This window comes from Petaurus breviceps, unplaced genomic scaffold (genome assembly GCF_028583685.1).
Source record: "Petaurus breviceps papuanus isolate PSGF00001 unplaced genomic scaffold, PetGlider_PUasm1.0 90574, whole genome shotgun sequence".
NCBI lineage: Eukaryota > Metazoa > Chordata > Mammalia > Diprotodontia > Petauridae > Petaurus > Petaurus breviceps.
The window spans coordinates 2,261,465-2,279,515 of record NW_027187277.1 but is presented as its reverse complement, the minus strand read 5'-3'; the positions used below and the strand labels follow the sequence as shown (position 1 = coordinate 2,279,515).

Sequence of the window (18,051 nt, the reverse complement as noted above, 5' to 3'; positions counted from 1 at the left end):
ATATATATATATATATATATATATATATATATATATATATATATATACCTTACCTTTTATACCATGCTTATTTCCCAATAACAAGGAAAAAGTGGCTAAGCAAAATTAACTGAGAAAACAGCCTTGTTTGACAGTGCATGCAACATTCTGCTTCTATAATCCCCACCACTCTACTGATAGGAGAGAAATGTGTTTTAAGGGCTATTATTCTCTGAGGCCCTTTTTTTAATTATACATGTATTTCTACCATTTTTTTGCATGTAAATCAAAAAGTGATATATGCTCAAATTTCCAAGTACATGTGAATTATATAATCTTAAATTTATTAGCAGAGCCCCTTCTTTGATCAGTTAAATGACAATCTTCATGAACTTATCAAGGTCTTACTTACACTAACAAATGATCTACTAACTTGACCATGAATTCACTGATAGTTAATTTCTGTTTACTAACAGTAGCTTATCTATCCATAAAGATCCATTCTCTCCATCACTGAGATTTAATCCTCTTCAGAGGAAATCAGCACAGTAATTTAATTAACCTGGCAGCATTGGTCTACCCAGTGGAACCTTGGCACTACCCCTGGAGACTTTCTAAAAAGGGAGGTGCTGAAAAAGATGAGCAGCTGAGACTTCTACCAAGTAAAAGGAAAACTGTGATTTAATAAGCATACTTAACACTATAACAGAGCTTAGCAAAGGACCTGGCATATAGAAGGCACTTAAATGCTTGCTGATATGACTGGATAGAATGATTTCCTCTCATTTCTATGAAAATATACTTCATAAATTATTGGAGTTGGCCAAGATGGCACAATGACAGACAGTGATGTCAGTTACAAAATAGTGAATTAAGTGGCAGGATACAACTAATCTTATTTCCCCCTCCTTTGCATAATATAATGCTATTTGAGAGCTATTATTTCGATGTATTTCAAAAGTAGAGGGATAAGAAGGAATCAACTCCAGACTTCTTAAAATGGCTCACTAAATACAATAACACCTAAAATTTAGGAAACCAATTATGTATATTATGATTTAACATGAGAGAAACCAAATATCAGCTACTTGGAGAAAATATCCAGTGCTTTCTTCTTCCCACTCTAACACTAAATCTAGCCAGAGGATCCTAAAGTACTCTAGGAACTCCACTGAGCCAGGAATGCCTCCATCCAGTCAGCCCTGGCCTTAATTATAGCCAAAATTACGAAGTTCAGGGGGCAGAGTCAAGATGGCAGAGTAGAAGCATGACCTCCAAGTGGCTCCAGCTTCCACCTTCCCCAATCAATGTAAAAAGGGGACTCTGAACAAACTTTGGAGCTGCAGAACGCACAAAATGACACAGAGAAGCTAACCTCCCACTAAGGATGGCCGGCAGGCCGGCAGGAATCAGCCAGCAAAGTGCTCTAGGAGCCAAGCCCAGGCCTGTGTGAGCTGGAGGTTTTAGCCCCAAGGCAGGCCTGACCAGCCTCTGGCCCAAAGGACTCCAGATCAGTAGCAGCTGTAGCTGTTTCCAGAATTATCAACACATAGATGCCAGATGGAAAAAGAATGTCAAAAGATCACTGAGAAGAATCATTGCTTCAGAATTAGATTGGAGCAAATGGAAGCTAATGACTTTATGAGAAATCAAGATGCTGTTAAACAGATCCAAACAAATGAAAAAATATAAGACAATGTGAAATATCTCATAGGAAAAACCACTGACCTGGAAAATAGATCCAGGAGAGACAATTTAAAAATTATTGGACTACCTGAAAGCCCTGACCAAAGTAAGAACCTAGAAATCATCCTCCAGGAAGTTCTCAAAGAAAACTGCCCTGGTATTTTAGAACCAGAGGGCAAAATACAGGTTGAAAGAATCTACAGATCACTTCCTGAAAAAAATCCCAAAAAGAAAACTCCTAGGAATATTATAGCCAGGTTCCGGAATTCCCAAATTAAGGAGCGAATATTACAAGCAGCCAGGAAGAAAAAAATTTGAATATTGTGGAAACACAATCAGCATAACCGAGGATCTGGCAGCTTCTACACTGACTGATCAAAGGGCTTGGAATATGATATTCTGGATGGAAAAGGAGCTGGGATTAAAACCAAGAATCACCTACCCAGAAAAACTGAGTATCATGTTTCAGGGGAAAATATGATCATTCAGTGGAATAGAGGACTTTCAAGCATTCTTGATGAAAAAACCAGAGTGGAATAGAAAATTTGATATTCAGATACAAGAAGTAAGAGAAGCATGAGAAGGTAAACAGGGAAAAGAAATCATAGGGAACTTATTACAGTTGAACCATTAACATTCCTACATGGAAAAACAACAATTGTAATTGATGAAACTTTTCTCAGTATGAAAATAGTTGAAGGGAATAGAAATATATATGTCTATATATGAGGGTATGTGGGCATATGAATATATATGTGAATGTGTGTATATATGTTTAAAAATATACATAGATAGAGGGCACAGGACCAATTTTACAGGAAGGGAAGATACCTTAAAGGTGAAATTAAGAGGTGAGAGAGTAATATAATGGGAGGATATGGGGAAAGACAGAATGGGGTAAACTATCTCATATAGAAGAGGTAAGGGAAATTGGTTACAATGGAGGGGAAGAACAGGAAGGCAAAAGGGAATGGGTCAACCTTATTCTCATTGAATTTGGCTTGGAGAGGGAATGACATGCACACTAAATGGGGTATCTCACCCTACAGGAGTAGGGGGAAAGAGGATGAGAGGGGGGATGATGGAAGGGAGGGCAGGCTGGGGGGAATGGAGGTTGGAAGCACTCACTTTCTAAAAGGGATATTTTTTTTAATCTATGGCATTTGGGAAAACCAAGACAATAATTCCAATAAATGTTATATTTTCTTTATAATTATAAACATATTTTGACTAGGGTCTATAAGTGCTACCTTAAAGTACTCTAGAAATTTTTTATTTAATTTTTTTAGCTTTAATTTCATCTGTAAACTTTTTTCTTTTAATGTAGGCAATTTAAATGTTTAACCCTGTAATTTGTTACTGTCAGTTTTTTCCATTCAATACTTTCTCTTTTTTTCTAAAAAAATAAAAATGAAAACTTGCCACGATTTCATTTTAATGCTTCCCTATCCACGTCAATCACAGTACAACTTGGATGCTAGTCAGTCAACAAGCATTTATTAAGTACTAGGAGCTTTGCTAAGTAATAGGAGTACAAAGGGAACTTTTTTAAACCTGGTATTTGCCCTCAAAGAGCTCATATTCTAATAGAGGCGACAACGTGGAAATAATTGCACATACAAGATTTCTACATTCTAAGTGGCATAGAGAAGGACCCCAGCAGTAGGGGGAAGTGGGAACCAGGAAAGGCCACCTGCAAAGGTAAGATTTAAGCTAAGTTTTGAAGGAAACCAGGAGACAAAGGAGGGCAACAATAAAGGGACAGAGAGAGGAAGTGGAGTGCCATGTTCAAGAAACAGCAGAAAGGTTCGCTCTCTGGATCACAGATATAGAAAGGGAAACACAGTGCAAGCAGATGAATGTTGAGGTTTCTGAAAACCCCAGTAGAGATTAAGCTTGTTAACAAGTTTGTTCACTTAAATAAGTCAGTTCTATTGACTGGTGATCACCAAACATATTTCCCGCAATAGTAAATGGTGTCCAATATAGAAACTGATCAAAATGCAATCCTTCCACAGATGAGCTGTGCCAGTCCATACGTGGAACCCAAACACAGTCGGCTGTCCTCTACAGAGACCTCTCAGTCACAGTCCTCTCATGAAGAATTCCGCCAAGAAGTGGTTGGGAGCAGCGCAGCCTCCCCCATCCGCAAGACTGCCAGCCAGAGAAGGTCCTGGCAGGATTTAATCGAGACGCCCCTGACAAGCTCAGGATTGCACTACCTTCAGACTCTCCCCCTGGAGGACTCAGTATTCTCTGACTCAGCTGTCATCTCCCCCGAGCACAGACGGCAGTCGACCCTTCCAACTCAAAAATGCCACCTGCAGGATCACTATGGGCCATATCCCTTGGAGGGAGAGCGAATGCAGGTGTTGAATGGAAATGGAGGCAAGCCTCGCAGTTTTACTCTCCCCCGAGATAGCGGGTTCAGTCACTGCTGCCTGAACGCACCGATCAGCGTATGTGACCAACCAGAGGATGCGCAGCAGACCGAGGTGGAGGAGGACGAAGAGGAGGAGGATGAAGAGGGGGAAGCTGCAGGAGAAAACATAGGGGACAAAAGTAAGTATATTTGTTCAATTGCTTAACTTTTATATGAAAAGTCTTAACCTTTCCAAAAGCTTATTTTAATAGAATTTCTTTTCCGTTTTTTTTTTTCTTAAAATATTGGGTCTCGTCGTAGAAGGGATTAGATATTTTTTGGTGGCCTGCTTTCAGTATTTTAGTAATTTGAGGGAAATAAAGAGAAATATAGATTCAATCCCAAAAATCAACAATTATAGCAAATAATTCTTTTTCCTTTCTACTAATGTTGCTTCTAAGAATAACCACTTGAATTTCTTATTTCTTCACCCATTCACTTTGGTTCTCACATGTGTACATTATCCCTTTAGCCCATAGTTTTATTAAGACATTATAAATCCTTTAAAGGTAGAATAAGAACAGCTTCAACTGAAGAAGTAAAGGATCTTTTATTTACCACTTTAGTTATCTCTCCTAGAGAATTTGAAAGGAGAAATCCCAAAGGCAATTTTATTAGAAGAAATTTTCCTCATAATATTCCTATGAACTGTAAATATCTATATCTATACCTATATGTATGTATGTACATATATACATATATATGGTTTCCAAGTAACCATCCTATCCATAGTCCCTTCCTGTTCTTCATGCCACAAGCACTTTTCATATGATTTCTCTGTGCAGAATAATAATCTAGATACTGGAATAGATACAAAGTTTAAATAAGACATGGTTCCTGCCCTCATGATGTTTATAACCCAATAAATGTAAATATACTTTGCAGATTGCTCCTGTAGTCTGAAATAACTCTTTTCACATAAAAAACAGTTAAATTGGCCTAATGAAGCCACAGCCATGTGTTTGGCACCCCAAAGAGCTAAGTAGCTTTGCTACCCAGTAGGTGAGGGGATGTGTATGCCATAGGCCATACCCTTACCCCCAGTTGCCCAACTTGCAAGTGTAGCATTCTCATCTATGCTTGAAGAAAAAATAGTGGACTAATTCAGCATAAAACTATTACCACTGCTAGAAAAATAACTGCAATTCAAAGCCATCATCTACTGACAGGTCAATTGCTTTCTACTTAGCACATTTGAAGTTTAACATACTTTAAATAATACTGTAAGGTTTGTTTTGAAGCTGATCTGCAAAAAATAGTCAATTCCTATTTTCACAGGGTTCTTAATATGAATATAGACTAGATTAGCACACATTCCCTAAAGCATAAAAATCACATATGATAAGAATTCGTATAACAAAGGTTTCCTACAAGATGACTCTCCCCCAAAGCAGCATCATGGTAGTTTCCACTATGCTTGAAGAAGATTGTTCTTCTGCCATTGCTCTCCTTCCTACTAGCTTAACACTCCATAGACATAGCATTAGAGTCCAAAACTATTTAGGAAGACTGATGGGGAGGCATACACAAGCCACCCAGAGGCTGAAGTTCAGAAATAAAATATCAGATAAATTTTAATATTAAAATTATTGTAAAAATTATTTTAAACACCTTAAAATGTACTGAATAAGGAATTAGAAGGTCCCTTTTGGCTCTTTCAATTTCACTCAGAGTGCCAAGCAACTATTATTATGTTGCTTGGGGTTTCTTGTTTGTTTTTCATGTGGTGGATTTTTTTAAATTAGGTTCTTATCATCAGTTTTAAGTGGCATTAAAAACCAGGCATGTACTGTTGAAATGAATTGTGTCCAGAAATCATTTCATCATTATTAATACAGCTAAGAAGTCTTTGGAGATATTTTAGGTTAAGCATCTAATAATTCCTTGCCAATGCAACATGTAAAGCAGGAAAGATGAAACAGAAAGAAGTAGTGGGATGCATTTTTGTTCTATTTTATCAGCCGTTAGATTGAATATCTTCCAAAGTAGCCAGGTTTACCCTTCCATGACTCCCTTCAACTGTTCCCAGGCTCTTTCTGATGCTTTTGGCTTTTCTTTTATCAATTATTTAGTGGTCTTTGGTGTTTTCTGGTGGGGTGCATTTTACAGTCATACAGCTGCCTCTTCTGGGTCGATTTTGCAAGTTCCCACAAGAGTTGAGTGGGCTGCTGATGCAGCCACCTCATTTAGCACAACTTTCTCTCCCCCCTTTTTGCAGTGTTATACAACAGGCTGGTCATGTAAAGCTGATATTGGCTTTGTGATTAAATTATGTGGAAGAGTCCGTGCCTTTTCATATGTTCCTTACCAATGGGAAGTGTGGTTTGATAGAATTGCTTTGACATCCCTTCTCTTCCATTCACTATTCCCCCAGGCACAGACATTACCTGGACAATGTATACTTTTTTTATGGAAGCTACTACCTGCTATCTCAGGGCAGCTCCAAACTCCTCCTGACTGAAATTTATTTCATGCCAGAAGTCTTGCTGAATGATAGATTGTGTTTACCTTCCTTTTGCCATATTATTCATCTTCTTTAGAGACTATGTGTAAACATACATACATACACACATATGTGTGTATGTCATTTGATGAATGGGAAATAGAAGTGTTATAGTCAGAGATCCAAATGTGACCTCTTGAATTTAGTTAAGGCATGTGGTGCACATTTATAGAGGCAGCTGGACACTATAATACGACAGGTTTCTAGACTCAGTGTCAGGAAGATCTGACTTTGAATCCTGCCTCAGACTCTCATGAGCTGTGTGGCCTTGGACAAGTTGCTTAACCTCTCTAAGTCTCAGTTTCCTTATCTGTAAAATGGTGATATTTACAGGGTTGTTGTGAGGCTCAAATGAGGTAATAATTGTAAAGCTCTTTATAAACTTAAATGCTATATATAAATGTTAGCTAGCATTATTGTTGTTGTTGTCATTTTTATTAAGTTACCAAGAAGATCCTACCACCTAGATCACTTACTCAAATGCCTCATGTCTATAAAAAAGTTATTGCCTATAATTGAAAACAAAATAGAGACTATACCTGTCAGGCCCTATTATATATTTCCTTCCTATGTTCTACAATAAAGGGTGTAATTCTGAGCATGTAGTAGGTGGATGGCAAACACATCTTAATAATATGCCGCCTCTGTCCTGTTTGGAAACAGTACTTGAATTGACCCACCACAATGAATTTTTATCAATAAGATATACAGAGAATAAATTTAATTCATCCATTTCAGAATAGTTTCCTGAATTCAGTCAAGACAATAAAAGTAGCAAAGTTGCCAGAGTCTACTAAACTGAACAGGCTGCTATGGCATTAAAGGGTTACAGAGATTATGATAGCTTGACAAAACACAACTTTCCAAATCCACAATTCAAATTATATTCCAGTTGTGTTAAAATACTAAATGATCTGTGTATATGTTGCTTTACATGATTTGGTCTTCAGTTCTGTGTCCCTATAAATTACAAAGGTATTTTATATCTTCTTTTAAAATTGAGGTGTTCAGCTCTAAATCTAGTTGTAATTTGCTGTGGCTAAATTGATGTTGGTTTGCAATGAGTGACACTAAACATACTCAGGTAAGCAGTTATTATTTTGGGCTCTGAAAATACTCATTTAGTATTTGGGTATTTATCACCATATAGTAGTCAGGTTTGGGAACTTGAGGAGCAAAGACATAATCAATTCACCTTAAGATAAATTCTAGATTTACTGAATTAAATACAAGCTATATATCTCTCTCCCATTCTGAGTGTCTGCTTTGCCTGTTATGAGAACTAAAGTCTCATAAATGTGTTTCTGAATCTTGGGTCACTGATATGGCTTGGTTCAGACCACCAACTAATTCTGGATGGCCCACAGACAGAAAAGGCAGTACAATTTTACAATTACATGGACAAAGGGAGCTGAGTCCTCTAAGTTGACCTGAGGAAACAACAGATGCCTTTTAATACTCCAATCATAAGTAGGTCAGATTAAGTTAAACACAAAGATAGAGTCAGAGTCTGTACTGATGGTTATTCATATCTTACTCTTCCCATCTGTATCTCCATACCCCATTCACCCTCTGCCTTTGGGTAGAAGAGCTTATCTAATCAGCCCGCATCATATCATCACTGGGGAAGAAAAGCAATAAAGTTTGATCCCAATTCTTGTAAACTGGAGCTTATAAGGGTACATCTGTTCATAATACTTCAGTTTATTGAAAGCATATGGTACGACAGCTCTTGTCTACCAAGTATAATCACAGAACGAATACATGAAACATATTATTAATGCATAGGATTAGGAGATAGAACCTGTGTTTTCATTGCGTGGGAAATCACACAACTGTGTGATTTCATTGTACAGGGAAGTCCCAGATAAGAAAACTCTCTTCGCCAATGTAGGTCAGTATGTTTTCTCTAACTTATAGCCTTAGAGAAGTACCTATAATACTAAGAGATTAATTGACTTGCTCAATATCACACCACAGCAGGGCTACATGTGAGTGGCATAATGTGAACACAGGTCTTTCTGCCTCTAAGCCCAGCTTTCTGTCCACTCTGCCAAGCCAGTCTTTGTGTCATGCAGTTTGTAAACCAACTAAACTCTACTTTGAAAAGTCAGGAATATCTATTATATTATCACTGGATGCTACTTGCATAATATTTTAAACAGTTTAAAGCTTTTCTTTCATATCTTATCACTGATTTTTCCTTTGGCAATTATGGTAGCATCTCATTCCTACCCTCACTTTATCATTATTTTCATTTATCCAGCATAGACAGAATGTGCCTTGTTTGAGCAGCTTATTATTCAATTCAGTTAAGATTAATAAGTAGCCATTTTGTATAGAAAATGTGCTAGATACTGGCTACAAGAAAAAAAAAGAATCATTCCCTGCAGTCAAGGAGGAGGATGCCATATAAAAGTGGGAATGAGACATGAAAACCAATAAGACTCATGCCAGATAGGATGTTTTAAAGTTAAAGAAGAAATACAAAGCAGTATGAGAAAATTTAAGGAGGAAGTGGTAATACATGAGCTAAGTTCCTTGAGAGAAGGGATAGTTTCACTGTTGAACATATCCTCAGGGCCTAACTGGACATTTGTAGGTGATTAATATAATTTTTTAAATAGTTGCTTGATTGATTGAAGTTAAAGATTTCAACAGAGATGAGAAACAAGTGTATTCCAGGCACAGGAAATGTCCCATTCCAATACAGAGAAGTGAAAATGAGATTGTAGAATAGGAGAGAATATCTACAAGGAAAGGAGGTTGAGAATAGATTCAGTGCTGCAAAAGGGCAAGGAAGATGAAAATGAATGGCCATTAAATCTGACAATTAAAAGTTTCCTGGTGACTTCGGAAAGAACCATATCCATAGACTGATGGGGTTAGAAGTAGAGCATGAGGTTTATAGATCTCAAGCCTTCCTCAGAGGCTGTCTAGTTCCACCACTCTTTTATGTGGAAACTGAGGCCTTGGAAGATTAATGACTTACATAATGTCACATAAGTGATGTCTGATGCAGAAATCAAACTTTACCTTTCTGACTACAGAGCTAAGGTTTTTCCCACTATACCACACTGACTCCCTATATAAGTAGTGTCCAAAATGATATCTGAACCCAGGTCTTACAATAAAGCCAATATATTTTCCATTGTACCATTTTGCTACCCCAAGGAAAGAATGTTTAGTAAAAAAAAATGGGGTCAGTGAATAAAGATTACTGTTTCTAAAAGTTTAATAATGAAGAGATGGAAATATGTAGAACAATCATTTGAAGAGTAAAGGGATGATCTCTTGGGGACAAAGATAGGGGAAAACTGAGCGTATCTTTGTTAGCATAAGGATGGGGCCAGTAGACAGGGAGAGATTAACAGTTAGTAGGCCTAATTTTTAATTCATACTTAACTTTAGCTTGGGTCAAATGAAAACTAATTGGGAAAACTGCAAGACATTTGTTGCCTTTGTATAATAGCTATGAATGCATGAATGAATGAATGAATGAATGAGGTTAGCGAGATAAAATCTGGCATATTTATGGATGATCTGGGAATAAGAGATGTTCCCAGATAACTATATTTAAAAATACATCTGGGGAAAAATAATTATGAGCTAAAGTTCTTTGTGTAGAATTAAACCGTTGGAGGAGTTCAGAATTCAATGTTAGATAGTGTCTCGATATACTACACTAGTCATTTAAATTATCTGGGCCAACAGCCAAAAAAGGAAGTGTATGATGACTATACCACTGCAGTGGGCAGAAGTCTACATGAAAGTTAGCCAACTCTAGCCATTTTAAGGGCACTGGGGGAATTCTCTAGCAAATCCCTAAATTCATTGTGAGGTAAATTTGGGAGAAGGAGGAGGATGTAACTTAGCATGTAGACAGTGGGAAGTGATTGTAAGAATGTGGAATTGCTGTGAAGAGAAAGAGGCAGCTAAACCAGGGCAGGGAGAAAGTCATTCCCAAGCTTGGTGGCAGATCCACCACTTTTTGTCATTTGAGAGCATAGTATTAGCACAACCAGGCGAAATCATTCTTTAGGGTAGCCATGTAAAGGTAGTATTTGGATGGTGATAATCACTAAGAACATTTAGAGGAATAGTAGTGGGTTCAAGGGAATAAATGAAGAGGGGCATAAGAGCTTATAGAGAAAAAGATGTCTAAGACATTGGCAAAAGAAAAGAACCAAGGGAACTTATAGACAAAGGCAAGATGTTTACTTTTTAAGGGAAAGTATTTCCTATAAAAGATTTAGCCTTTTAAAATGTACTGAGCACCATCCAGATTGTACATATAAAGAAATCACATAAGAGAAAAATATAATGGTGAAGTAACTATTCTATTAATTATTGAGCAATCCTTTATAGTCTTTCGATTCAGATATGAATTTTGTATATACTTATCAGAAACCAAAAATGAGATGTGAATTACTAAGCATTAATGTTAGCATAGGAAGGAAGGAAGAGAGAAAAAGAAAAAATCCTTATTATGATAAATAGCCTAGCTTGATTTTCTTTATGCAGCCATGAATATTTTCTACAGAAGTGAGCTCGGAAAAAAAAAAGATGCACTTGCATTATTTTTTAAAATTAGTTGGGCCCAGCGTTCATCTGATAAGATACAACTAATGTTAGCAGCTTGATGATGTAACCTATCTTCAATTAACTTTAAATTCGCATTATTAACCAATATCTAGGGGCTGAAAAGGAGAGGTTTTTGCTTGTTTATTTCCATATATCTTTGCACATGGCTCCCCTTCCTCTTTGTCTCATGTATATATGGTAATGCAGAATAACACAATATATAATCCTCTCCTCATTGCCTACCTGACTCAGATTGCATGCCACCTGGGAAATAGCTGCCTTATTTCTGTTGCTAGCTCTTTGTCATTTTATTTCTTCCCTCTTAAACCTATTGAAATCACAAATTATTGTTGAGTTAAAAATTTTAGATTTTATTTTTTAGCATAATGTTCCAGTAGCTTATTATATCGTTTGATGGAAATGGCCACATGGAACTTGTATGTTAGCAATAAGAACAACTGATATTTGTATTACAATTTATACTATACTTTCCCTAAGACTCAAAGCATTCTTCTCTCATTGGAAGGGAGATGTAAAATCATTATAATTATTCTCATTTCAAAGATGAAGAAAATATGGCCAACAGCAATAAAGTGATATTTAGTAAGACACAAGCAGATATAGGAATGGGATCCCATATCATCCAGATCACTTTTTCCCTCTCTCCCATAGCATACTAGCTCTCAGGAAGAAGGGGAAATGGCTCTGAAACCATTAGTAGAACTTGGCTCGTCACCCTGAGTTTCCCTTGGAAATCTTCCATCCTATTCCTTACCTAGGTTCATCTTAGCTTGTGAAATGTGATGAAACTGCAGCCTGACATGATTCAGCTGCACCTCAGTGAATACCCAGCCATCCTGCTGCCACCAATACCATACTCTCAAAAGAAGTGTTAAGAAATAAATAATGAACCCAGATTTAAAGGGTCATTTAAAAAGATTCTAAATGCTGCTGAGTAGCACCAGAATCCTGGGTAGCTGGCTCAAAATTAAAGTCACTGTTGTAGGATGAGAAATCCTCCTCCATTCTAGGAAAAGAATTTATGCAATGTGCTTATTTTTTAAGGAGAGCTATTCAAATTCAACAGCGATATTACATTTTACCTTGTCAGGACACTGGAAAGATCAACCATTCTTCCTCAAATCAATCTAGTAATTTTGCCAATTTTCCTCAGGTCATCTAACTTTAGCAGAGTCACTGTCTATATCTCATTAATAATAGCCATACAACAAGATGATCATCCTTTTAACTTTTCCAACTTTGGTTCAGGTAAGAAACAAAGATAATATCTGTGATTATCTTTTTCTTAATCTAGTGATTCCTGTGGGCAAACAAATAAGATCTCAGAATTTCATGATTTCATGTTCAGTTTTGATGGAATTATCTAGTAACTAGGAGATCAAAGAATTAATGAATATTTAAGAGAAAGCAAAAGCCTAGTATGAAGAATGTGATCTGACAAGATGAGGGGGGCAAAAAATATAAATTCTTGAGTCAAGTAAACCAGACCATGTTTAGTTAGCAATTTTAATCTGAACTATAAAATTATATCCATGTGTGGATGTATGAATTCCTGAGATTTTAGGTAATCAGCACTATATAATTTAAAAACGAGACATTAAGGAAATAATAAAATCACAGCTAACATCCTTATTTCTTGACTGCCTCAAGACCAGAATTCTAGGGCATCATCAGTGAGATCCATAGCCAATACACAGGAAGAAACAATTGAATGGGCAGCCCATAGAGATATATCTTGGATAAATACTGCAAAAAACACACGGAACCAATTCCATAACTGAATACATATAAGGTGGTGACTAGACTACACTTGAGGAAGTGGGTAGCTTTTTCAGTGATTCCAGCCTGTTCCTAATACAAAACTGATATTTTTTACACTAATATTCTCCTGGTGATGCTCATTGGGTTTAGATCCTGGAATATCCCAATCTCTGAAGGATCAAAACTGCAGATGATTAACAAAAGTCAGTGGGAAAATACATAATTGATGGAAGATGCAATGGCTTGCTAATAATGATTTGCACACAAAAAGAGTTATTAAAGACATCGGTGAAAAAATCCATGATCAGAAAAGGAAGTGTGCTAGTTATGTTGTAACAGCGGAGAACAATACTTGATTATCAAGTATAGATAGTGGGTTCAGAGATGAGGACCCTAAAACAAAGGTTCTCAATCTGGGGTCCATGAACTTCAAGCATAGATAGATAGAATGATATATATGTGTGTGTGTATACAGTGATAACTTTACTTAAATACTGTTAGTTTCCTTTGTAATCCTATGTATTCTGTCATAAGTATTTAAAAGTATTACTCAAAGAAAAGTGTCAGGGGGCTTTATTAAACTGCCAAAGTGATTCATAACACACAAAAGGTTAAGACCATTGCATCTAGAGAAAGGCATTAAGTGTTTTGGAGAAACTTTCTGTGGTGCCCTTGCCAGAGAATATTGGTGAGATCACTCAGGATGAGAGATGGAATGGTTAGGTTGGAATTGCACTGGCTGGGGTAAATTACCTACGTCACTGACATCACAGTTCCATTAAAATAAATGTGTAATCACCTATATACATTTGTTACAGTACTTTGGTTTGTTGCAATAAAATACTTAGGAATAGGGAGGCTAGGTGGTGAAGTGAATAGAGTACCGGCCCTGGAGTCAGGAGGACCTGAGTTCAAATCTGACCTCAGACACTTAACACTTACTAGCCTTATGACCTTTGGCAAGTCACTTAACCCCAACTGCCCTGCCAAAAATAAAAACAAAAACAAATACTTAGAAATATAGAGGTAAAGTAGTGAAGACAACAGAATATTTAAAATGTCAAAAATAAAGGCAAGGAGAGAGAAGCAAGGGCAGTCAGGAGTAATTCTGAAAGGATAAAACTAGGTTTGTTTTTTTTCATTTTTGTTTTTATTAGAATTCAAATTTTCTCTCAACTGACCATATCAGCTAAATTGAAAAGAGGTGCCCCTGTTGAGACCATTTAGACCCAGATGATCCTAATATTCCAAATAAATCATAATCTATTCTCCCCTTAAAATATATATGTGTGTGTGTTCAAGATTTCTAAATGCTGTCAAATTATGCCATTCACTCTAAAACATAAATTCTAGAATTGGAGATGGAGGAGAATGAAAGAGGAAAAAAAGTAAAGAACACATGTCTGGGGGTATCCTCACTACCCTAAACCAGACCTGTTGTCATTTCTTGTTGACCAACGAAATATTGACAAGTGTATATTCATTCATTCATTCATTCAACAAACATTTAAGCACCTACTGTGTGCTAGCCATGAGAGATACAATGGCAAATTGCTACATTTAACATAGATGTCATGCCACCAGAGCCAATGAGATTTAATATATTTCCAGGAGACCCACTAAGTATATAAGCACCACCACTGTGTCTTCCTATTTCCTCCTACCCCTACCCCTGTACCAGTCTAGTTTAGTACTTTCCTCTAGGTCAGTATCAGGGTATTTCCTAGTGCAACATAAAAGAAATTAGACAATTAAATAGAAGCAAGAATAATGACATATATGTTATTTTTATTTTATGTATTTTCCAAGTCCTCTTTTTCCTGGGTGTTTGAGATGTCTGTTACTCTACATTTCCTTTGTTTCCTCACAGTCAGGCCTCATTAGAACACAATAAACATGGAAAGATCCTTGTCAATGGTTTAGTCTTGTAAAAAAAAATAAACTTATTTTTATAACTAAAGCTATTTCTTTAAAAATAGTTTTGTGTTTATTCAACTTAAATGTGTTATTAATGCCACAGTAATTTCCCAATTCATATACATCACATATACACACATATTCTTGACTATAATATATTTTTGTACGTTTTAGGATTTGAAGCTAGGAGACAGTACTCTAAAAATATCTCAACATTAATGTGAATGAGGAATTATACAACTTCTTTCCAAAAGTGTTGATTATTTTTAATCACAGAAGGGAGAATTTGTTGGAATTTGCAAGTTTTAAAAGCTAATAAGAAATGTAAAGAAATGTTTCTCAATTTAAATTCATGTGGCTAAATACATCTGTCCCATACATAAAACTCAGTGAGCATGAATAGCCAATTAACTTATCAGTTTAGGACATGGAAAAGGAAAATTCTTTGAAAAGATGTTTCCGTGGAATAAAGATGGTTTTGTTTTGTTTTTCTTTTTGAAGTAGAGAACATATGATCAATAAATGTCTCTGTTGTCATTTTGTCTTCACCATGAATTCAATTCAGTTCAACAGTTATTAAGCACTTACTACATATGTGTAAGGGAGCATGAGATAGTAGATAAGAGATAGCCTTGAAGTCAAGATGGCTAAGGTTCAGGTCTTACTATGACACATACTTAACTATGTGACCCTAGTCATTTTTTTTGGAGGCAAGCAGGGTTAAGTGACTTGCCCAGGGTTACACAGCTGGTAAGTGGCTGAGGCCAGATTTTGAACTAAAGTCTTTTTGACTGCAGGACTGATGCTTTATCCACTGAACCACCTTGCTGCCCTCCTAGTCAAATCTCTTAAATTCTCGGTCCCCTAGAAAATTCTCTAGGATTGTAAATTATAGAGCAGTTGTCCAACCATAGTTGTAAGGGGCATTTCCTATACACACTACAGATCCACTGTGGGAAAATCCCTGCCCTCTGTGAAAGCACTGAATCCTAAAGTTTGAAAAGTATGAAAGCAATGGCTATTCCAAAAAGAAGCTGTTTCTTGCTTACTGACATCATCTGAGTCTTGGTTTATTTCTTTGCAATAATATGTTTTCTTTTTTTAAGTATTAGCAAGAATGTTCCTGAGGAGTGGCTTTCTGCTTCCTTTTAAGTTTCTGGTTAATGAAGAATTAAACAGAAAATGCTATTTTGTATCTACTATACTTGTTGAAAATCTTTCTCTATTAGATTAGTTGATAGACTTATTGTAGTAATTTGGGGGTCATGAATATAATTAAGTTTTCCTTTGATAATTGGAAATCTCAATGTGAATGTGAATTCTCATTCTTTGGTAGACATAAATTGCAATTATAGTTAAAGAAGATATAGGAAATTAAGTATGTAACAGTAATTCTGATAAAACTAGGACTGGCTGCTCTGCAAGGGAGATTTAAGTGGCTAAAGACTCCATTAACTATTTTCTCCCCAGTTCAGAAAGATAGTTCACTCCCACCATAATAGTTAGCAATAATAGCAAGCATTTATATAACACTTAGAGGTTTGCAAAGCCCTTTAAAATCATTATCTCATTTGATTGTCATGACATCTTTAGGAGGTGGTTTCTATCATTATCCCCATTTTACAAATAAAGAAACTGAGGCAGGTGGCAATTAAGTGAATTGTGCAGGATCACTGTTAGTATCTGAGTCCAGCTCTGAACTCAGTTCTTCCTGACTCCAAGTACCATACTTCACCCATTTCACCATCCACCTGATTATTAATTATCATCTCAACATCATTTGAAAATACTTGATCACAAGAATAAGCAGTCAATAATAGTCATTAAACATTTATTAAGCACCTACTATGTGCCCAGCGCTATACTAAGTACTATAGATACAAATCTGAAAAAATAGAAAGTCTCTGCCCTCAAGGAGCCTACAACCTAATGAGAAGGAAACAAAACACAAGAATGACTTGTTCATTACATTGTGCTTTAAATTCCATTGCAGATTATTATGTTTCACTCTTTAATAAGCCCAGCGTGTATTTGTACATCTCTTCTACAGGTAGCTTAAACAGAAATCAAATCCAGATGTAATTTTTTTTTGCAGTAGGGTTCCACACTGCATCCTCCTCTTTTCTTCTGTTCCTACAGCACTCTAGAGTGGCAGGATTCTCATCGATTATAAATGTGACAAATGTTTCCTTCTTTTCCAGCGTGCTAAAATGATAGTCTACCCTAATAATGATAAATTGTGTTTTGTCTTTAAAAGAGGGAACAAGGCAACTCTAACTAATATAACTATATTTCTTCTTGACAACACCATGCAAAGTAAATTAGCCAAACCATGCAGCATCCTACATACATTGTGCAAATAATTACTACCTATAAAACATTTTTTTCAATCAATTTTGACTGGATCCTTTGGATTTGTAGAGGAAAATCAGTTACTTTATCTTCTTTAAGTATCATTTATGCAACACTTAGGAAATTAATTAGAATTGGATTAAACTCATTTTTTACAGGCATTTTTTCTTTCTGGATTAACAAGTAAAATGTTGCCTATTATAGTTAAGAATGAGATCATTTAGTTAATCGTGGGTACTGGCTAATATGGATAGGAAAACCCATTTTGGAAATCAATAAAATGTGATGAATTTTTCTTGGTGATTCAAAAGTCCTTTTAATATCTAGGATCCAATAGTATAAACATTGTTTGCCATTGTAATGTAGTTGTACATAAATACTGATTACTTGAGAGTTATGGATAATAGACTGTCAAAGGAAAAAATGATGCTATTGTATGTGAATCTTGAATCTATAGATTTTAAACATAATTTTTCACTTTCTTCCCCATTTAATAACCCTACCTGATCACAACTCCAAATTTTATTTTGTTTTTGTTTCTTTTGTGGATAATGAGGTTAAGTCATACATAACTTGTTTTTGCACCTCTCTTTTCTTTATTGCATTTTGATCAATATCCTCTCACAGAATATGTAAACTGAAGACCTATTGTTAGTGCTACTTCTGCAAGTAATGGTTCCCTCTGGGGAGCACTTTCCTCCAGGATAATTTGCAAATAATCTTCTACCATTGCTACCCATAGTATAGGATTCTTAAACCAAAATCGATGAACTTGTGACAGATAGATAGATAGATAGATAGATAGATAGATAGATAGATAGATAGA

The 18,051-nt window shown here is 36.0% G+C and overlaps 1 protein-coding gene across 8 annotated transcripts in view; it reads left to right on the top strand.

Annotated features, from left to right (window-relative positions):
* CNKSR2 (connector enhancer of kinase suppressor of Ras 2) overlaps window positions 1–18,051 on the top strand; it is a 348,720-nt gene that overhangs the window by 291,778 nt on the left and 38,891 nt on the right. For all 8 annotated transcript variants that reach the window (XM_069063427.1, XM_069063426.1, XM_069063424.1 and 5 more), the window contains one exon: window positions 3,684–4,227. In XM_069063427.1, coding sequence (XP_068919528.1) covers window positions 3,684–4,227 — 544 coding nt within the window. The remainder of the gene's footprint in view (window positions 1–3,683; window positions 4,228–18,051) is intronic.